The sequence below is a fragment of the Microcaecilia unicolor genome, chromosome 7 (genome assembly GCF_901765095.1).
Source record: "Microcaecilia unicolor chromosome 7, aMicUni1.1, whole genome shotgun sequence".
Classification (NCBI taxonomy): Eukaryota; Metazoa; Chordata; class Amphibia; order Gymnophiona; family Siphonopidae; genus Microcaecilia; species Microcaecilia unicolor.
In genome coordinates this window covers 122,881,945-122,903,791 of record NC_044037.1, presented here as the reverse complement: position 1 = coordinate 122,903,791, position 21,847 = coordinate 122,881,945, and the positions used below count along the sequence as shown (strand labels likewise).

At 42.7% G+C, this 21,847-nt stretch overlaps 1 protein-coding gene across 1 annotated transcript in view; it reads left to right on the top strand.

The window, feature by feature from the left end:
• Positions 1-21,847, top strand: part of MMP25 (matrix metallopeptidase 25) — a 426,665-nt gene that overhangs the window by 351,999 nt on the left and 52,819 nt on the right. Inside the window, exon 8 of the mRNA XM_030210435.1 lies at positions 2,061-2,213. Within this exon, the coding sequence (XP_030066295.1) occupies positions 2,061-2,213 (153 nt within the window). The remainder of the gene's footprint in view (positions 1-2,060; positions 2,214-21,847) is intronic.

Below are 21,847 nucleotides of genomic sequence, written 5' to 3'. Positions count from 1 at the left end.
CACAAGTTAGAAAGTTAGAACGAGCATGGAATAAAAAGAAAGATGACTCAGCACTCAACGCTTGGAAGCAACTACAAAGAAAATACAAATACACCATTAAACAAACAAAAGATCATATTACAAAACTAAAATTGGACCAGACTACAAGGATACACATAAACTTTTCCAACTCGTGAACAAATTACTAGATACTACACTGGTGACTTCTAACAGCATAGACACACCAGCAGCAGACAATCTTGCAAAATACTTCAAAGAGAAAATCGTAAAGTTACGACTCATGATACCTGTCAACACCAACGACTACGCAAAACTCCTTGATTGTCTAGACCCAACCCCTGGTCAACACCCAGCTGACAGAACCTGGACCAACTTCGACACACTATCGGATGATACCATCTCCCAAATGCTCAAAAGGTTCGCCAAGTCTCACTGCAAATTAGACATATACCCTAACAGTATGGTGACCAAACAGCTCACCAACTACTTAAATAAATTTTCAATACTTCACGATTCCCAATCAGGATTTCAATCTAACCACAGCGCTGAAACAATACTAGTTACTCTCCTGACTAAATTTAAACAAGCTATCGCGACTGGCAATAACATACTTCTCCTACAATTCGACATGTCCAGTGCTTTCGACATGGTTGATCATGAAATATTACTACACATCCTAGAATACTTTGGAGTGGGAGGTAACTTTCTTAATTGGTTTAAAGGCTTCCTGACCACAAGATCATACCAAGTGATATCTAACTCGACTACATCAGCCACATGGATACCTGAATGTGGAGTCCCTCGAGGATCTCCCCTCTCGCCGACCCTCTTCAACCTAATGATGACACCCTTGGCCAGGTTATTATCTAATCAAGACCTCAATCCATACATATACACAGATGACGTAACGATCTACATCCCGTTCAAACATGACTTAAAGGAAATCACCAATGACATCAACCAAAGCTTCCATATCATACATTCTTGGGTGGATGCATTTCAGCTGAAACTTAATGCAGAAAAAACACAATGTCTTATACTCACCTCACAACATAACACAAGCAAATTCACCACCATAAACACACCAAACTTGTCCCTTCACATTTCAGACACCCTGAAAATTCTTGGAGTTACCACTGATTGAAATCTCACACTTGAAAGTCATGTGAAAAATGCAACCAAGAAGATGTTCCACTCAATGTGGAAACTTAAACGAGTAAGGCCTTTCTTCCCAAGAACCATCTTTTGCAACATGGTACAGTCAATGGTGCTGAGTCACCTAGATTACTGCAATGCACTCTACACTGGTTGTAAAGAGCAAATCATCAAGAAACTTCATACTGCCCAGAACACTGCAGCCAGACTCATATTTGGAAAAACAAAATATGAAAGTGCTAAACCCCTAAGGGAAAAATTACACTGGCTTCCACTTAAAGAACGTATCACATTCAAGGTATGCTCTCTAGTTCATAAAATCATTCACGGAGATGCCCCGGCCTACATGTTAGACCAAGTAGACTTGCCACCCAGGAACGCTAAAAGATCATCTTGCACATTCCTTAATCTTCACTTCCCCAGCTGTAAAGGTCTAAAATACAAACTAATGCATGCGTCAAGCTTTTCTTACCTAAACACGCAGTTATGGAACGCATTGCCGCTTAACCTAAAAACTATCTATGAACTACCTAACTTTCGTAAATCTCTGAAGACCCACCTCTTCAACAAGGCATACCACAACGATCAATAATTTTAAATGTAACACATCTCCATTTTTACCTATATTCGAAACTGTTTTCTTCTTCTATTTGTCTGTTTAATTTTATTATGTCATCCATGTTCTCTATGTAACACCAATTGTTATCTTCCAATCTGGAATGGCGAATGCCATAATGGTACATTGTAAGCCACATTGAGCCTGCAAATAGGTGGGAAAATGTGGGATACAAATGCAACAAATAATAATTTCTTCGATGTTGAATTGATTTTCTTGCTCAGTATGACTGTATTCTTATGCCAAGTAAATATATCATTTTCTTACCTTTTTTCTAATTACCTCACAGAAAGATATTTCTGGCGTCTACAGCCCTCACGAAACCTAGTGTCACTGAACCCAGCCCAGATCCACCAGTTTTGGGAGGGACTACCAAAGGATCTGGACAGAGTGGATGCTGTATATGAGAGAACCAATGACAGTAAAATCGTCTTCTTCAGAGGTATGACACACCTCCTATTGGTGAAACACTAGAAGCTTCATTATCTTTTATAAACTGCAAATCTTGTTTCTTATGACACGTTAGTGCTAATAACAGTAGAAGATTGATAAAATGACCAGGAAAAAGGTTTAGAGTTTGCTTTCCATTTATATCTTCTCCATTCATTTACAGTTCTCTGTCTTTGTCACAATCTCTAATTCTTTCAGTGTTTCATTGCCACAGAAGGCTGTAAAGACAAATAACTGGGTTCAAAAATGGGATTAAAGAAATCTATGCACAAAATGTTTTAAATTAAGGGACAATTGTTTACCATTTCTTTTAGTATGCACTGTACACTGCTATTTGAATATATACAGTGGGGGAAATAAGTATTTGATCCCTTGCTGATTTTGTAAGTTTGCCCACTGACAAAGACATGAGCAGCCCATAATTGAAGGGTAGGTTATTGGTAACAGTGAGAGATAGCACATCACAAATTAAATCCGGAAAATCACATTGTGGAAAGTATATGAATTTATTTGCATTCTGCAGAGGGAAATAAGTATTTGATCCCCCACCAACCAGTAAGAGATCTGGCCCCTACAGACCAGGTAGATGCTCCAAATCAACTCGTTACCTGCATGACAGACAGCTGTCGGCAATGGTCACCTGTATGAAAGACACCTGTCCACAGACTCAGTGAATCAGTCAGACTCTAACCTCTACAAAATGGCTAAGAGCAAGGAGCTGTCTAAGGATGTCAGGGACAAGATCATACACCTGCACAAGGCTGGAATGGGCTACAAAACCATCAGTAAGACGCTGGGCGAGAAGGAGACAACTGTTGGTGCCATAGTAAGAAAATGGAAGAAGTACAAAATGACTGTCAATCGACAAAGATCTGGGGCTCCACGCAAAATCTCACCTCGTGGGGTATCCTTGATCATGAGGAAGGTTAGAAATCAGCCTACAACTACAAGGGGGGAACTTGTCAATGATCTCAAGGCAGCTGGGACCACTGTCACCACGAAAACCATTGGTAACACATTACGACATAACGGATTGCAATCCTGCAGTGCCCGCAAGGTCCCCCTGCTCCGGAAGGCACATGTGACGGCCCGTCTGAAGTTTGCCAGTGAACACCTGGATGATGCCTGAGAGTGATTGGGAGAAGGTGCTGTGGTCAGATGAGACAAAAATTGAGCTCTTTGGCATGAACTCAACTCGCCGTGTTTGGAGGAAGAGAAATGCTGCCTATGACCCAAAGAACACCGTCCCCACTGTCAAGCATGGAGGTGGAAATGTTATGTTTTGGGGGTGTTTCTCTGCTAAGGGCACAGGACTACTTCACCGCATCAATGGGAGAATGGATGGGGCCATGTACCGTACAATTCTGAGTGACAACCTCCTTCCCTCCGCCAGGGCCTTAAAAATGGGTCGTGGCTGGGTCTTCCAGCACGACAATGACCCAAAACATACAGCCAAGGCAACAAAGGAGTGGCTCAGGAAGAAGCACATTAGGGTCATGGAGTGGCCTAGCCAGTCACCAGACCTTAATCCCATTGAAAACTTATGGAGGGAGCTGAAGCTGCGAGTTGCCAAGCGACAGCCCAGAACTCTTAATGATTTAGAGATGATCTGCAAAGAGGAGTGGACCAAAATTCCTCCTGACATGTGTGCAAACCTCATCATCAACTACAGAAGACGTCTGACCGCTGTGCTTGCCAACAAGGGTTTTGCCACCAAGTATTAGGTCTTGTTTGCCAGAGGGATTAAATACTTATTTCCCTCTGCAGAATGCAAATAAATTCATATACTTTCCACAATGTGATTTTCCGGATTTAATTTGTGATGTGCTATCTCTCACTGTTACCAATAACCTACCCTTCAATTATGGGCTGCTCATGTCTTTGTCAGTGGGCAAACTTACAAAATCAGCAAGGGATCAAATACTTATTTCCCCCACTGTATATATTTTTTGTTCCAATATGTTTATTTGATTTTATCAATGAAACAAAACACAAATGGTTAAAATGTTAGCCAGTATACAAATATGAACAATAAACTGAGCATCAAACAATATACACATCTGATACAAGATATGGTTACAGATTAGTAACGATGGGTAGGTAGTCATATCGTGAAAACAGACAGTTAAGAGTACATATCTACACAAGAGTACTACATATTTGATCTTGAAGGGAGTCCATATCTTCTTGTATTTAGTCATTGAATTATACTTCTCAGCCGCTGCATATTCATATTTGGCAAGTATGCATACTGAGCTCCACCATGTTAAGTAGGTTGCCTTGGATAAGTCTTTTGAACAGAAGAAAAGTATTCTTAAGGCCATATGGAGAAGTATATCCAAAAGTTGTGGTTGATATTTATCCAGTGGGCAATGTATAGCTAATGATCCTAATATGGCTATTTCATATGAAAAGGATTCCGGGATCTTCAATGTAGATGATATGGTGTTCCATATTGATCTCCAATATTCCTGTATGAAAGTACAGGAGTGGATAATATGTTTATGTTTCAACAATTTTTTATTTTAGATATAACTACATATTAACAAACATTTACTTTCACAAATTACATACAATTGAGTTCTACATCATTTGCTCTTATTCCAAATTGTCCTGCTAAGATCCCCTAAAGTGATGTGGTTCCCCCTTCTATTCAATCTACATATTTCCATTCCTTAACCTTTATCCTCCCCTCCCCTAATCCCCTCCTCCTCATCTCCCTCCCCCCTCCCGTCAGCCCTCCCAGTAACTCCAATATGCCAAAACCCGCATCTGTCAGCTTATAGTATATGATTATAAAGTATTAACAATAAGACTACGTCCTTTCTGTGTCATCTTATCTAAGTAGCATCCCCATATTTTAAAGAATCGAGTTTTCCTTTTACAATGTCCTTTGGCCTCTTTGCCTCCCAAACCAGCAATTGATGCACCTTATTGCGCCAGTGCCAGAAGGTCGGTGGATTGGCTACAGTCCAATGTTGCATGATACATTTTCTTGCTACCAGATAGAGTTTTCGACACAACAGTGTTTTATCAGCATTCAATCTCCTTTGTGGCTCCTTCATATCTAACACTAGCTGTAGTGGGTTCATGTCTCTTCTACTACCCACCACCCCTGTAAGATAAGTACTGTAACTATTTGCCTCCAATAGCGTTGTATTGGTACACAATCCCACAGTGCATGATACAATGAGTTCTCAGAATTATTACATTTCAAACACATAGCTGTTTCAATTCCCCCCGATTTAAACAGTTGGACTTGGGTAAAGTATGCTCTGTGTATTATTCTATATGCACATTCTCTATAATCAGCTCCTCCTATTATATGTGGAATATCTTTGAGCTGCGTCATCATATCCCAAGAGTCCAATGCCCTTCCCACGTCCTTCTCCCATTTCTGCCGGATCTGAGTCAGTTCTTTCCCCGGGGCTAGACTCCACAGCTTCTGATGTATTTGTGATATGGAGGGGGCATGTTCAGAGATCTCCTCAAAGAAAGTCTTAATCTTATTGCCCAGTTTGTTATTCAATACTTCTTTACTTAGTGATTGTATGTAGTGCTTCAGTTGACAGTGAGCATATTTGTCACCCCAGCCCTGTTCATTTTGGCCTATCAGCTGTGTCAGCGATTTGATTTCGCCAGTTGCATCTAAAGCATCTGCCAATTCAATTACCCCTAGTTGTTCCCATCTGTCAAAAGTTTTATTTTCCATCCCAGGTACAAAGGCCGGGTTCCCTTTAATATTTATAAGTTCAGTTGTTCTCGGGTCCCCTCCTAGTAATGTCCCTAAAAATCTCCATGCTTCTCTTATTGGTTTAAGTAGAACGTTATTTCTATGTTTATGTGGTATCTCTGTATTCCGCAAGTGTAGTAGTGTAATATAACGATAAGGACTAAAGAGCGCATCTTCCATCTCAAGGGGTGTATGTTCTTGAGTCTGGTAAATCCTATCCCTCACATGCCGTAGGAGGCAGGCCATATTATAAAATTTAATATTGGGAATTCCCAAGCCCCCCTGTTTCCATCCTCCCAACATATATTTCTGCTGCATCCTAGCTCGTTTCCTGACCCAGCAAAACCTAAACATTAGTCGATATAGGTGTTTTATATCTTTCTGTAGCAATGCTATGGGCAAGATGTGTAGTGCATAGAGCCACCTTGGCAATATGACCATTTTTATAAGACTTATCCTCCCCAACAGAGACAGCGTCAAAGTGGCCCAGGAGTCCAGTTGTTGGGTTGTCTGCTCTAACAGTTTTGCTACATTTAATTGATATATCTCCCTCGGTCTAGCCGGTAGCAATATACCCAAATATGTAAAGAAGTTATGTGTCTGTTTCAAAGGGAATCCATCCAGCCATAAGCTTTGGATGTCCGCATTGATCGCAAGGGCTTCCGACTTGTCCATGTTCAATTTGAAGCCCGAATAGTCTCCATATTCATGGAAGATCTCTAAAAGAGTTTCAAGTGTCTTCTTCGGCTTTGTAATTATCATTAACAAGTCGTCTGCAAATGCAGCCAGTTTGAACTCCTGTTTCTTAAATTGCACCCCAGGTACCGCTTTACAATCATATATATCCCTAATGAGAGGGTCCAATTGGAGCGCAAAAAGCATGGGTGACAGAGGGCACCCCTGTCTTGTTCCTCTACCAATCTGTATTTCTCCTGATACGTTACCGTTTATCAGCACTTGCGCTCTCGGTAAATAATACAATGCTCTGATTGCCTGCATAAAATTGCCATTGAATCCATATTTCTCTAGCGCCGAGTACAGAAAGGGCCACTCCACTCTATCGAATGCTTTTTCTGCATCAAAGCTTATCATTAAAGCTTGTTCCTTGGAGTGACCCAATCCTTCCAAGGCCGCCAGAATGTTCCTCATGTTTTTCGTAACTGATCTACCTTGTACGAATCCTACTTGCGCTGGATGTATAAGCTCAGGTAGTACTCTGCCTAGTCTGTTTGCCAGTATTTTGGCAAACAGTTTTGCCTCCTGATTGAGTAGGGAGATAGGTCTGTAAGATGTAACTAGTTTTTCATCTCTTTTAGGCTTAGGAAACACCACTATTCGGGCTAAATTTAAATGTTCAGGCATCTTACCCTTTTCCATCCATTCATTAAATACCCTAACCAAGGTAGGAATCACCGTGTCTCCCATCAGCTTATAAAATTCCGCTTTATATCCATCTGGGCCTGGGGCTTTGCCTGTTTTGCTCTGAGTTATGGCCCAGGTCACCTCCTCATCGCTGATCTTAGCATTCAGGCGATTCTGGTCGCTGCACCGCAGCTTCGGAATTTGTAGGCCCTCTAAATATAATTCCCCTGATAATCCCTCCTGGTTTGTAGCCTTATAAAGTTGTTGATAGTATGTTTGGAAAGCTAGCCTGATCTCATGGTTAGTGTGTATGAGTTTCCCCTCCGTGGTTTTCATAGCTGTTATGTTTCTAGGTGCACACTTAGGTGCTATGAGGCGAGCTAGATATTTGCCCCCTTTGTTCCCATGTCCATATAGTTGGAATCTATAATAGGCCTGAGACTTTATTTCTCTCTCGTGCAGCAGTGAATTCAGAGCTGTTTGTAGGACCAATGCTTCCTGTCTAGTCTTGTTACAGGGATTCGTGCCGTATTGCCTATTCAAGTGGTGTAGTTGTTTTTCAAGCCTCATAATTTCTCTATCTCTTGCTCTTTTATATTGCGTAACATAACTTATAATTTCGCCTCTCAATACTGCCTTTGCCGCTTCCCAAAAATTAGTCATTTCATTTACCGAGCCTTCATTAAAGTGTTTATATTCAGCCCATTTTGCGAGTAAATATTTCCTAAATTTTGCTTCTCTTATCAAGTATGTGGGAAACGTCCAGCTGTGCATCCTCTCCTCTTCCCCTCCTCCACTCCATTTCATTCCTATCACCGAGTGGTCCGATATTACACAAGGGTCTATATGGGCCGCCGTGATATCTGTTAATAAGTTGCGGGATACTAATAAGTAATCTATTCTAGATGATGTTCCGTGTGCTCTGGATTGGTGTGTGTATTCTTTGTCAAGTGGGTGTAGTGTCCGCCAGACGTCAATTAGATCAAGCGCTGTACAAAAATCTGGTAGTCCTCTGGTATCTATTTTTCTTATTTTAGTTGGGGGGTGTGATCTATCTAGGATTGGATCCCAAGTCATATTGAAGTCGCCTCCTAACATTGTGGGTAGCGTGTCCAACCGTGTGATCTGTTTGAGTACCTTCTTATAGAATTTTTGGTCTAGTACATTAGGAGCATAAATACTTCCCAGAAGTATGTTTTTTCCATTTATCGTAGCTATACCCAAAACATATCTACCCTCTGGGTCTGTAATTATCCTATGCACTTTAGTTGCTAACCCCTTTCGTATGAGTATTGCCACCCCTCCTTTCTTTCCTACAGCCGCAGATGCCACACAATCAGCTACCCACCATTTAGCTAGTTTGGCATGCTCAGTTTTGGACAAATGTGTTTCCTGGAGCATCGCAATATCTGCCCTTATGCGCTTAAGATGTCTCAAGATTTTTTACCTTTTGATTGGGGAGTGTATGCCCCCTACATTCCAAGATACTACTTTAATCTGTTACCTTTTTGTATCCATTGTACTGTCTTCTGATTATACTTTGCTTCTAGGAGTCGCCGGCCCAGCCTCCAGCCACCCCTTCTATGATGCCATTTTCTTTCTACTAGCTGTGTTTGGATTCTGGCTTTATAATGGGTTACTCTCTTCCCCTCCCACCCCTCTTCCCCAGTTCTGTCTCTATCTACTTGTGCTCTGTTCACTATCTTTCCCTTCTCAATCTTCTCCCCTCCCTGAAGTCTACCTTCCTCTTCCCCTCCCTGTTCCCCTTTTGAGTTCCCAGCCCCTATTGGACTTGTCACGTGTTAACCCCCTCCTTCTAGTCTCCCCCGTAGTGTATTTTATCTTCCCAGGCATTTCAATCTCCCGTAATATCTTTTATACCCTAGTATCAGTGTCCCAGTAACAAGATCATAGACTTTTAACATATAACTGCCCCTCAGAACTTTCAACATCAATTCACATCTTTGACATACCCCGCCAGGGTTACAGCACCCTAGCTAGCTGTGCCAACTCCAGGCAGTTGTGTTTTGTCCCAATGACAGTATAATGTCTAATCAACATGAGATTACTTTAACCCTAAATCTCCTTATTGTCTTATCATTAAATTCTTCTAACAAACAGAACTTTAGTGTACTAAACATTTTACTCTTAAACCTGGATATTATAGTCTGCTGCGCGTTCACCAGCCTCAAAGACACCGTGTGTGGTTATTAGAAGAGTTCTCCTTTATTTGTCGTCTCTTCGTCTCCTCTCTCTTTTTTTCGGCAGAGATTATCAGGCTTCTCCATGTCCATGCTCTATTCAGCAACAGCCAGCCATCCTTCATCAAGTCATTATCGGTATGTGGCGTCACCCCTGCCAATTCTGATATCTCAGTGGAGTGATTTTGGTCATTCACGGGTGTTGATATTAATATCACCCTGCGAGTCAGGGCTGATTCCTCATCCGATAAAAGGTGGTCCCATCGCGGCATCTCCTGCCAGATATTGTCATTATCAGTTTCGCAGCGTTCAAAACTTTCCAGCTTCTCATTGTAATCCTAGGTTCTTAGTTAGAATTATAATCCAATTGTGTTTATGGTTGGTTCCAGATCATTGTCACCATGTTTGCTGTGTCTTTGGTATACAAGTCTCAATCTCTCATGCCAGTTTTGACTACTTCTTCCGTAGTATTCATTCATCTCTAGCTGTTAAAATGCTTTTAACATATTCTTGAGCTTCTAGCAGCGTGTTGCACATGTGCGTATTGGATTGGTAAAATATCTTTAATTTGGCAGGGTACAGTAAAGCAAACTTGATTTTATGCTGCACCAGCTGGGAGCAAATTGGTGAGAAGTTCTTTCTCTGGGCGGCCACCGCCATGGAATAATCTTGGAAACATAGGATTTTGTAGTTGTTGTAATTCAAACTGGCTCCCGCTCGTAATTTCTGCATGATGACAGTTTTATGATGAAAATTTAATACTCTGCAGATAACCACCCTTGGTCTGTTGTTATTCTGTCTCACCGAGCCTACCCAATGGGCCCGTTCGACGATCAGTGGGCCCATATGTGCAGGTAAGCGGAGTTCTTTTGTGAGCCACGTCTCCAAAAAGCCTCGTAGCTCCTTGTCTCCCAGCTCCTCTGGTAAGCCTACAAAGCGAAGATTGTTTCTTCGCGATCGATTTTCGAGATCTTCAAGCTTTTCCGCTTGAGTTTCAACCGTTTTCAGGAGCTTGGAATAATGGCGTTCCACCGCAGTGACCTGGTCTTCGAGGGCCCCCGTGCGCTGTTGAAAGCTACTTCCTGGCTTATTTGAGTCATGTGCGTTTGGAGACCCTCCAGTTTGGCTTCCAGCCCCTGTAATTTCTTATCTAAGATGGCTTCCAGTGCTGTGGTGACTTCTCCCACGATTTCAGCTGTCCATGCGGAGCTAACTGTTACACTCGACAGACTTGCCGGGGCCGCCATCTTGTCTTCTCCGAGTTTGCTCTTTTCCTTGTCTCGTCGGAGCGATTTGGCCGCCATCGCCGCTTTTGTTCGCCAGCTAAAGTAATTATATCGTTGAGAAGGTATCCCGGTCCTTTCTGAGGTGATTTGGTATAGGTTTGCGGGATTCCAAACCGGGGTTATCTAGAAGGAGCACGGAGCTGATCTTTTAGTGACCGCTCGCGTGCATGGCGTCACGTGATCTCGGAGTGGATAATATGTTTAAGAGTTCCTTTATCTTTATTACATGACATACTACTAGATGTGCATCTACATCGCAATCCATGTTTTACCTGGCACATAGAGCTCTCTGGACTCCAAGTAAACTTGCCAAACTAAAAGCATCAGTTCCCAAAAACAACACGGAAAAATATTTGAATATTTTTTAACTTATCAACTGAATGAGATATAAATATTAAGGATGAATAGTCCAAATATTTTCATTTTGTTTCATTCTCATATCATTTGTGTCATTGTTTGTTTAGTGTCATTTTCATTGAGGAGCCAATGTTGTTAAGAGTGTGCATTGTTTTGGAGAAGTGAGCACTCTTTGCATATGTAGAGATACAGCACATTTACAGCAGAAGATAGTGGAACTTTTCTGCCAGTGTCACAGTGTGCTGCTTGTTGACTGCTGCCAGTGCCCTGTCTGCTGCTGGCATCAAATGCCATGCCTGCTGCCTCCAATGCCAAGTGTCCTGCCTGCTTCCACTGGTGGCCATTCTGCCACTACTGCTACCCACCAAGTGTCTTGCCATCAGTGTCCACCCACTGAACAGAGTGGGGATCATCTGTCTACTAAGGGGGTAATAATCAGCTTCTGATGGTATGTGGCATATACGCTGCTTCCAGTCACAGGCTGACCTAATCCTGGATACTCAATGCTGGGGGATGCATGGCTCCTAGCATTGAATATCATGATATATCCACTGACCCAGAAGTTAGCCAGGCACCATCCAATATTCAGACTGGTGCCCAGTTAACTCAGTGCATAAAGTTAGGACAGCTGTAATCTCAGATCCTCAATCCTGGGGCATGCATGGCTCCTAGCATTGAATATCAGATGACCAGCAGGAAAAAGGAGGTGATAGTGCCCTTGTATATGTCTCTGGTGAGGCCCCTTTTAGAGTACTGCATGCAATTCTGGAGAACACACCTACAGAAAGATATAAGTAGGATGGAGTCGGTCCAAAGGGTGGCTACAAAATTGGTAAGACGTCTCCATCAAAAAACATATAGAGACAGGCTTATGAACCTCAGCATGTATACTCTGGAAGAGAGATGGGAGCAGGGGATATGATAGAGACGTTTAAATACCACCATGGCAATAATGTACAGGAGGTGAGCCTTTTTCAAATGAAGGAAAACTCTGGAATGAGAGGTCATAAGATGAAGTAAAAAGGAAATAGGCTCAGGAGTAATCTAAGAAAATAATCTTTGATGGAAAGGGTGGTGGAAGTGTGGGATGCCATCCTGGTGGAGGTGGTGGAGGTGAGGAAAAGCACATTGTTGGCCTTAGGTTAACCTGGTACCTAAATAAATTTTCATTGCTCCAAGATTTCCAATTCAGATTCAGAAACAATCACAGCACTATAATCTTTGCTCGTCATGCTTTTAGCTAAAGTTAGAGATTCTTTAAGTCATGGTTCTCAATCATTGTTATTACAGTTTGATATTTCTGAAGCATTCGATATGGTAGACCATTCTATTTTGCTCAATAAACTTGCTGATCTGGGTATTTCTGGCAGAGTTTCTGACTAATCGAAGTTACTTTGTGTTGAAAAATAGGGTTAAACCTAAGATCTGGGTCCCTGAATGTGGTGTGCTGCTTCTAATATATTATTTAGTTCATTGAATTTGGTTATTTTACTGTCCGGAGCTCATTTACTATCCTATGCAGATGGCATCTTTATTTGGGTACTTGTACAGAAGAGTTCAGATCTAACTTACTCTGTCATTCTTGCATAGATACTATTAAGAGCTGGACAACTAAGCATATGTTAAAACTGAACACTGAAAAAATGACGACCGTATGGTTTAGTAATTCCTTAAACACAATTCCATCTGTGGTCCCCTTAGAGAATTTGCAATCCATACCAGTTGTTCAAATATCACGAGTCTTGGATATTATTTTTGATTCATGGTTATCATTCAAATCTCAGATAAATAATGAAAAAGATATTTTGTAAGTTAAGGCAACTAAGATTGATACAGCCTTACTTTTATAAGGAGCATTTTGCACTTGTAGTGCAATCATTTGTACTGTCCTATCTTGATTACTGCAACTCATTTTATGTTGGGTTACCTAAGAAACAACTGGATAGGTTACAGTTAATTCAAAATACTGCTGCTAAACTGATTGGTAGCAAAAAATATGATAAGGTTACACCTTTGTTAATTAATTTACATTGACTACCTGTCAATGCAAGAATTATTTATAAGATATCCTGTCTGGTATTTAAATTGCTGCAAGGTCTGGCTTCTGTACATCTGTATAATCTGCTTCATTGTTCCTCTTCTCAATTAACACTTAAGTTTACAAATAATAACATTCTGCTCTATCCTTCAGTACAACATCTATCATCAAAAAGGAACTATGACTGATCTTATTCATGCCTAGTCACCTTTTATTCGAATTTTCTGCCTCAGAGATTAAGAACTCTTAGTTTGTTTCAGAAAAATCTTAAAACTTATATTTATTTAGTTGAGCTGCTCTTTTTTTGGTGAAAAATATGTTACTGATGATCTTAATTTAGACTTGGTAGTACAGATACCTGTTTGTATTATTGTATTTTTGTAAACCGCTTTGAACCTTTTTAGGAATTTGGCGGTAAATAAATCCCAGATTAGATTAGAATAGTGTGCACTATGGCACATAGGGCCAGAATCTATATTTGGCACCAAAAATATCAGCGTGGATGGAAAATGTGCCTATGCATATTCTATAAACCACGCCTCAAGTTAGGTGCAGTTTATAGAATATGTGTCACACTGTCCATGTGACTAAAATTAGGCGCAGCCATTTACACCAATGAAAAGCTGATGTAAATGTCCACACCTAATTTTAGGTGCAGAACAGGTTATTCTATAACACTGCGTGCAAACTGTAGGAATGCCCACGACATGTCCATGCTTCTCTCATGGCCACGTAGAATTTACACGGACTACTTTGTAGAGTACACTTAGCAAGTAGTGCATGTAAATTCTAATTAGTGCCAATTAGTGCAGATAGTGGCTTGTTAATCAGTTGAGTTGCCTGCAAAAATCTGAATGTGGCCAGATTTGTGTGTGCAACTCTAGTCACATTGTATAGAATTAGCAGGAAATTTAAGAAATTGCTATTTGCACACAGTGCACACTTTTTCTGATAGTGTGCATGTGCAAATATTGCATAGTCTTTAATAAAAGTGCACACTATGGAGGGCATTTTGGCATTGGAACAAATCAGCAAGGAGCAGAGCACTATTCTATAAATGGTGCCCTGGGTTGAGTCCCATTTATAGAATAACACTTAGAGCCCATTTCCAAAAGTTGGCCACTGGTATTTTACACCAGCTGAAACCTGGTGTAAATGCCAGAATCCAACCCAAGGCATTTTGGAGCAGAAATGGGGCTTTTCTTTAACCTTTCGTGCAACTTTTAGGAATGCCACTCCCCTGATCACACCCCTTTTGAGTTGCACACTGGGGGATTTAGGTGTGTGTGGTTATGTGCCAAATAACTGCACTAATTGACTGTCAACATCAATTAATTGCAATTAATTGCCTTGTAAGCTAATGGATCTTTGATCTGTGTGCAAATTTCAGCACCAAAATCCTGGCGCCATATATAGAATCTGGGGGTATGTGCACATAGCACACACTTTCTTGATAGTGTGCACTATTATCGGAACGACATTCATTTCAAATGACAGCCCATCCCTAGTGAGAAAGTAGCAAACATTTTAAAATCCTTTAGGTTGGTTCTGCTAATCTTACAAGTGAGGAGCTTTTTCTTTGCAGAGGTTTGGAGGAAGAGCCAGTCAATTGCAGCAAAAACAACCCCCCCATCCAAATGTAGGAAAAATAGTAGGTTGATTGTGCAAAGACACCCTCTATTTCCCATCAGTGACATTAGGAAGAACAGCTAATGAATCACAGAAAGGATACACCTCAACTTCCATATCCTCCTTCCTTCTCAGGAGCAGGAAGAAGAGTTAGTCAATTATGGCAATAACACCCCAGGGATGCAAGATGAACAGCAGTCAATCATGGCCAGTTGTAGTTGATTGTGGCAAGGACTCCTCTTTTCACACACACTTCTCTCTCCTAATATCCTGGACCCCACTCTCTCTTTACCACCATTACTCCTTTTTACCCCTTCTCTCCTACCTTTAGGGCTAGAAAACTCTTGGAATACAGGTCATCTGGCATCTGACAGGTAATTTAGCATCTGGAGGGTAATTTTTATAACAGGCCATCCAGTGGTGTGCTGGTAAATGTTTAACAACAGGCTCTCTCCCCGGTCCCCCTCTGCGCCCCCCTCCTCCGTCCCCCTCTGCGCCCCCCCCCCCCAAATTGCAGATCTGGCTATAGCCAGGGAGAGAGCCTGGGGGGGCAATGCATTACTCCAGGAAAAAAAAATTTTAATGATCCCAGGTTCCAATCTAATTCATGTTTAATGTGCGATAAAATGCCATAAATAAGTAAATAAATATAAACTTTTAATGTTGAGCACCTGATTCTCAAAGTGGACATATTCCAAACACTACAATGAAAATAAAATGATTTTTTTTTCTACCTTTGTTGTCTGATGACTGTTTTTCTGATCATGCTGGTCCAGTATCTGAATCTGCTGCTATCTGTCCTCTTAACTCCATTTCCAGGGCTTCCTTTCCTTTCCATTTCTTTCTTTCCTTTCCTCCTTTCTTCTTCATTTCTGGTCCTCAGCTTCTGTCTATTTTCTTCATCCATGTGCAGTTTTTCTCCTCTCCCTTTTCCCTCATCTCATCTCCTTCCTCACTCTTCCCTCCCCTGAGTCCTTATATAATTCACAGAGCAGGATTTTAGCAACTAGAAACCAGTTAGACACAAAACCTGGGGCACCAAAATCTCCCTTTGTAGGACTCCGCATCTTTCTCCCTCTCATCAGTAGAGTCCCCCAAAGTGCCTTTCCTCAGGCAATGTCTGCTCAGGCTCCTGACTTTGCAGTGCCACAGGTTAGAAAGCTGCAGCAGTGTTTGCAGAGAAAGGACAGGAAATCGGGGGAAATCTCCTACCAGAGCAGTAGCTCCTGCAGGCAGTTTGCTCTCTGTTTCTCCTGTTTGCAGGATTAGAAGCTCTTTCTCTGGCTATTGGGGCGGAACTTTCTCTCTTAAAATGTTGGGAGAACCGGAAAAGAGCAGAATCAGACCTTGACCTGACTCAGGTTAAGCTGGAAAGCAAAAAGGAACAGAAAACTTACAGCGATTTTTTTTTTTCAGTGGTGCCGGCCGGCAGGCAGAGTAAGAAAAAGCAGGCTCCTTCAGCCAATCCTGGGGCTTTTCTTCAGCCTGTCCCAGGGGCGGGACAGGCTGAAGTAAAGTCCACAGGATTGGCTGAAGCAACGTGCTTTTTCTTACTCTGCCTGCCGGCCGGCACCACTGAAAAAATAATCGCTGTAATAAGAAGAGGAGCTGCAGCAGGAGTAGTAGGGGGAGGTGGTGAGACATATTGAGCGAGCCACAGGGAAGGACGGAGCGGAGGACATCAAGAAGGGGCACGGCAACTCGGCAAGCCTAAATTTTGAGAGCCGGTTGTTAAAGTAGCTACTTTAACAACCGGTTCCCAAAATTCTTAAAAAACTAACAACCGGCTCTTGCGAACCGGTGCGAGCCGGCTCCAGCACACCACTGAGGCCACCTAACTATGTGAACTGGACCCCATGGTCACCAACGATACAATCGGGTAGTCCCTGGAAGCAGAAGACTTCTTTAACAAAGGCTTCAAGGTTTATTAGGGGTTTACTGTCCCACCCATGAAAATAGTGTCTGAGTGGCTTACAGGCTAATAAATACAGAAAAAGGGGAGGAGACAAAATGGAAATGGGGTGGGGGTGAACTACAATATAAATAGAAAAGAAAAGGAAAAGGGGGAAATAACTGGGCCAAGGTGGCAGCAGATGGTAAGCAGCTCATAGGGATGATGTGTGCCATCTTAGAGAAGTGGTCCACCACTACCCAGATGGTAGTGCACCCCTGAGAGGGGGCAAGGTAGGTAATGAAGTCCATGGCAATATCTGACCACGGCCACTCAAAAACTGGAAGAGGCTGGTGCAGACCTCAAGGGCGAGCATGCATGGGCTTATTTCTGACATAGTTGAAACAGGACTTGACATAGCTTTGCACATCATGAGACATTTGAGGCCACCAATATAGATGTGCCACCAGTTGAAGGGTTTTCTTTATTGCCAGGTGCCCTGCAAGTTTGGAGTTGTGCATCCATTGCAAGACTTTTTCCCTTGATCATTTTGGAACAAGCATTTCCCCCAGAGGTACTGTGATCTGGGAGACAGCAAGAATCTTTGCAGAGTCAATGATGGTTTGGGGTTCGGAGATGGTTCCTGCAGAATCAAAGGACCTGGAGAGGGCATCTGCTTGGGTATTTGTTTCCGCTGGGTGGTAGGTCAGCCAGATATCAAAGTAGGAGAAGAAGAGAGACCACCTGGCCTGTCAAGGATTCAGCCTTTTGGCCTCCTGTAAGTATAACAAGTTCTTGTGATCAGTAGTTGTGATGAAAGGATACGAAGCCCTCTTCAGTAGATGTCTCTACTCTTCCCGGGCCAGTTTAATGTCCAAGAGTTCACAGTCTCTGACAGTGTAGTTCTGTTCAGCCATGGAAAATTTCTTCAAGAAGAATGAACAAGGGAATAGTTTTCCACTGGAGGAGGTCTGGGAAAGAACTGCCCCAGCCTCCACTGAGAAGGCATCCATTTTCACAAAGAAGGGGTGCAAGGTATCTAGACATTGAAGCACAGGGGCAGATAGGAAAGCTTCTTTAAACTTTGAGAAGGAGAAGTCAAAGGGATTGCTGGTGTATCCAGGAACTGGATACTTAGAGCTGGGAGAGGAGGGTTTAACCTGGGAGAGAGAGAAAATTAAATATCTGGGTACGTACCCTCCACAGGATTTGACTACACTATATACTAATAATGTGACACCATTACTTACCCAGACATGTATGCAATTGCGAATGTGGCATGACTACCCGTTATCATTCATGGGTAAGATAGCACTATATAATATGGTGATAATGCCCAAGTGGCAATCACAAAATAAAGTCCCGTTAAGGATGCACCATAGACATATTAGAGACACGATACTGGAGCCAGATTATGCGAAGCTAGTACAGGCTTGGGGCCTGGACTTGGGAATCAAAATTTCAAATCAAATACTTAAAGCGCATGTTTTGTCGTTACGGGGCTCTTGCAAAATGATGGCGCACTGGGAACTGCAATATAAGTTTATTATGCGGTTATATGTTTCACCAAGAAGGGCCTTTCATATGGGTGCATCCTCGGATGGGGCATGCCCAAAATGCAGAGCGCAAGGGGTACTCTTCTTGGGACACATGTTTTGGCACTGTGCAAGAATAGTGCATTTCTGAAGACTTTACTAAAACATATATCGACTATATGGCATGCCAGATGGCATTATGATCCGCATTTGTAGTTTGGAAATCCGGGACTATTGTCTCCCATACCGGCAGGGTATCGAGTCTTCGCACTCCGGGCAATCATTATAGCAAAGAAAGTAATACTCGCAGAATGGATTACAAATAAACCACCAACAATTCAGCAATGGAGATGCCAGATGGTTTGTCTCATGAGATTTGAAAGAAGAGTGGTGGATCAGAATGCAAGTTTTAAAGAATCAGACTATTGTAAGATTTGGACTCCATTTTGGTTGACATTGCCACCGGCGGCGAAAGGCCCCATGCTAAATATATAAACATGTAAACTTGTAAACAAGAGATTAATGTACAGAGGTTTGAGTGACTTTAACTGTAGGGGGGAGGGGGGAAGGGGGGAGGAGAGGTTTAGTTGGTAGGATTAAGTTAAAAGGATGATGTGGCAGTTTTCGCAGTGTTTCGCATAGATTAATGTATCTATGGTTATTGTGAATGTATGATTGAAAGGTGTTATCATCATCAATAAAAATGTATTTAAAATAAAAATAAACTTTGAGAAGGCCAGACGGGCTTCAGGTGACCAATTCAATGTGTCCACCCCTTTTCAAGTGAGGGCCGTAAGAGGGACCGTAAGGCTACATTAATTCTGGATAAATTGTTGGTAGTAATTTGCAAAGCCCAAGGATCTCTGGAGGGCCTTGAAGCCCATGGGCTGCGACCAGTCTTGGATAGCAGCAGATTTGGCTGGATCCATCTGGAACCCCGAAGACAAAATTATGTATCCCAAGAAGGGGAGGGCCATCTGCTCAAAGGAATACTTCTCTAGTTTAGCATATAAGTCATTCTTCTGTTGGTGCTGTAGCACTGTCTTTGACACGGATTCGATGCTCAGGGAATGATGTAGAATACACTAGAATATCATCTAGGTACACTAAAGCACAGGAGTAGAAGAGTTCTTGAAAAACTCCATTAATGAAGCACTGAAATACTGCTGGAGCATTGCACAGTCCAAAAGGCATCACCAGATATTCACAGTGTCAATCCCGTGTGTTGAAGGTCATCTTCTGCTCATCACCAACTCAAATAGGGATCAGTTAAAGGCCCTGTGGAGGTCAAGTTTGGTGAAGATGGTCACCCCCTGTAGACGATCAAACACATCAGCTATGAATGGTTGGAAGTGCTTATTCTTAATGGTGATAGCATTCAGGCTGCAATAATTGATGCGGGGTCTTAACAACCCATCTTTCTTCCCAACGAAAAAGAAGCTGGCCCCTGCTGTAGAGGTAGAGTGATAGATGAAACCATGCTGCAGGTTATCCTGGATATACTCCCTCATAGCCTCTGTCTTGGGAATGGAAAGCATGTAAACCTTGCCCTTAGAGGACATCTTACCTGGCAGGAGGTCAATGGGGCAATCATAATCCCAGTGAGGCAGTAGTTTCTCAGCTTGTTTCATGCAAAAGATATCTACGTAGGCAGAATAAGCTGCTGGATGACTAGGAGGCAGGGTGATTCAGTTTTAGCCAAGGTTAACAGAGGTTGAACAGGTGTTAAGCAGGACTGAAAACAGGTTGGACCCCAGACCAGAATATCTCCAGAGCGCCACTCAATATGAGGTTCATGTTTCTATAACCAAGGAAGCCCCTAAGGGACCCTTTTACTAAGCCGCGTAGGTGTGTATGCACATCCTACGCGTGTCAATTTTGAATTACTGCCCGGCTACCAAGTGGCCCGGGTGGTAATTTCATTTATTACGTGCATCCATAATGTGCAGCGCTAACTGGGTGGTAATCGGCATTGTACGCAAGCTGACGATTACTGCCCGGTTAACGTGTGAGACTTTACTGCTAAGTCAATGGATGGCGGTAAGGTCTCAGACTCAAAATGGACACACGCCAATTTTCATTTTGCTGCATGTCTATTTTCAGCCACCAAAAAAGGCCTTCTTTGCAGGTGCACTGAAAATGGACCTGCGTGTGTCTAATATACGCGTCTACACCAGCACAGGCCATTTTTCGATGCACCTTAGTAAATGGACCCCTAAATGACCTGATTAACTGATTTGGGGAGTACATAGAATTGTTTTTTGAGCAGGAGGGCCCACCTGGAGAAATAGGGCTGGTGATTGCCAACAGATGCCCAGGCAGTGGGTCCCAGTAGACCAAAGAGATGCAAAGAGGTTTACTGAGTGATTTATGGGAATATCATACTGGTGTATCAACTGCTCATCCACAAAATGGCCCGAGAATCAAGGAAGAATTGGACAATAAGTTTATCTCCCCATTGAAGAGTGATTGGTAAGGTAATGAGGGAGGTTAAAACAGTTCAGAATCAACCAAGGGGCACCTCTCCAACCAACCCTAGTCCTTGAAGTTTTCCCGGTGTCCTGGGACATCTGATAACATCTGCACAATATAAACATAGGTCTTTCACTCTCCGACATTGTTTCTCCTCCTCTAAAAGTCAAGAATGTCCTATCTGCATGGGAACCTTCTCCCCCAGGGTAGCAGGAGGAGATGGTGCCTGTGGCTGTATGGGGTTCTGAAATCAGGGTGCCAAAGGTATAAGGTGACATCTTTCTCCACATTCCTTAGTCCTCTCTTGAAACTGAATGTCAATCTTGATGCATAGGGAAACAAGGTCGTCCTAATTGGTGGGGAGATCCTACCCTGCAAGTTCATCCTTAATACACCTCACAAGGCCCTGTCAAAAGACAGCCATTTGGGCTTCTTTATTCCATTGCAGTTCTGAAATCAGGGTCCGGAGTCGAATGGCATACTGACCCACAGTTACTGTCCCTTGTTGTAGGCACAGGAGCTTGGCAGCTACAGAGGAGGAATGCCCTGGCTTATCAAATACCTGCCAGAACCAAGTGAGGAAGCCTGCCAGGTTGGACACAGGTGGGTCATCCTGATCCTACAGGTGAGATGCCCAAGCCAGCACTTGCACGGAAAGGAGAGAGACAATGAAGGTGGCATTGATCCGAACAGATGAAAAGCTGGAGGGCTGTAGTTCAAAGTTCATCAGGCACTGGGTAGCTTGCCAGGTGCCCTGACCTGGATTAGCCGCTGTCGGGGACAGGATGCTGGGCTCGATGGACTTTTGGTCTTTTCCCAGTATGGCATTACTTATGTACTTATGTACTGGTTAATAAATCCTCAGAAGGCATTGGGGTTCCCATCAAAGTGTGGTAATGCCGAGACTCGAGAATAAGACACCGGATAAGCCATAGGCAGGATTACTGGAGAGGGTCCCAGAAGAGGATTCAGAACCAAAGGGGCTGCAGTTTGCATTGCCACTAGCTGAGCACAGACCACCTGAAGGGTTCTCATAAGCTTTTGAGGTTGAATCTGTTGTCGTTGGACCACCTGGGCGACGTCCTGGAAAAACTGGAGAAGCGGCTTGTCAGCCAAACCCAT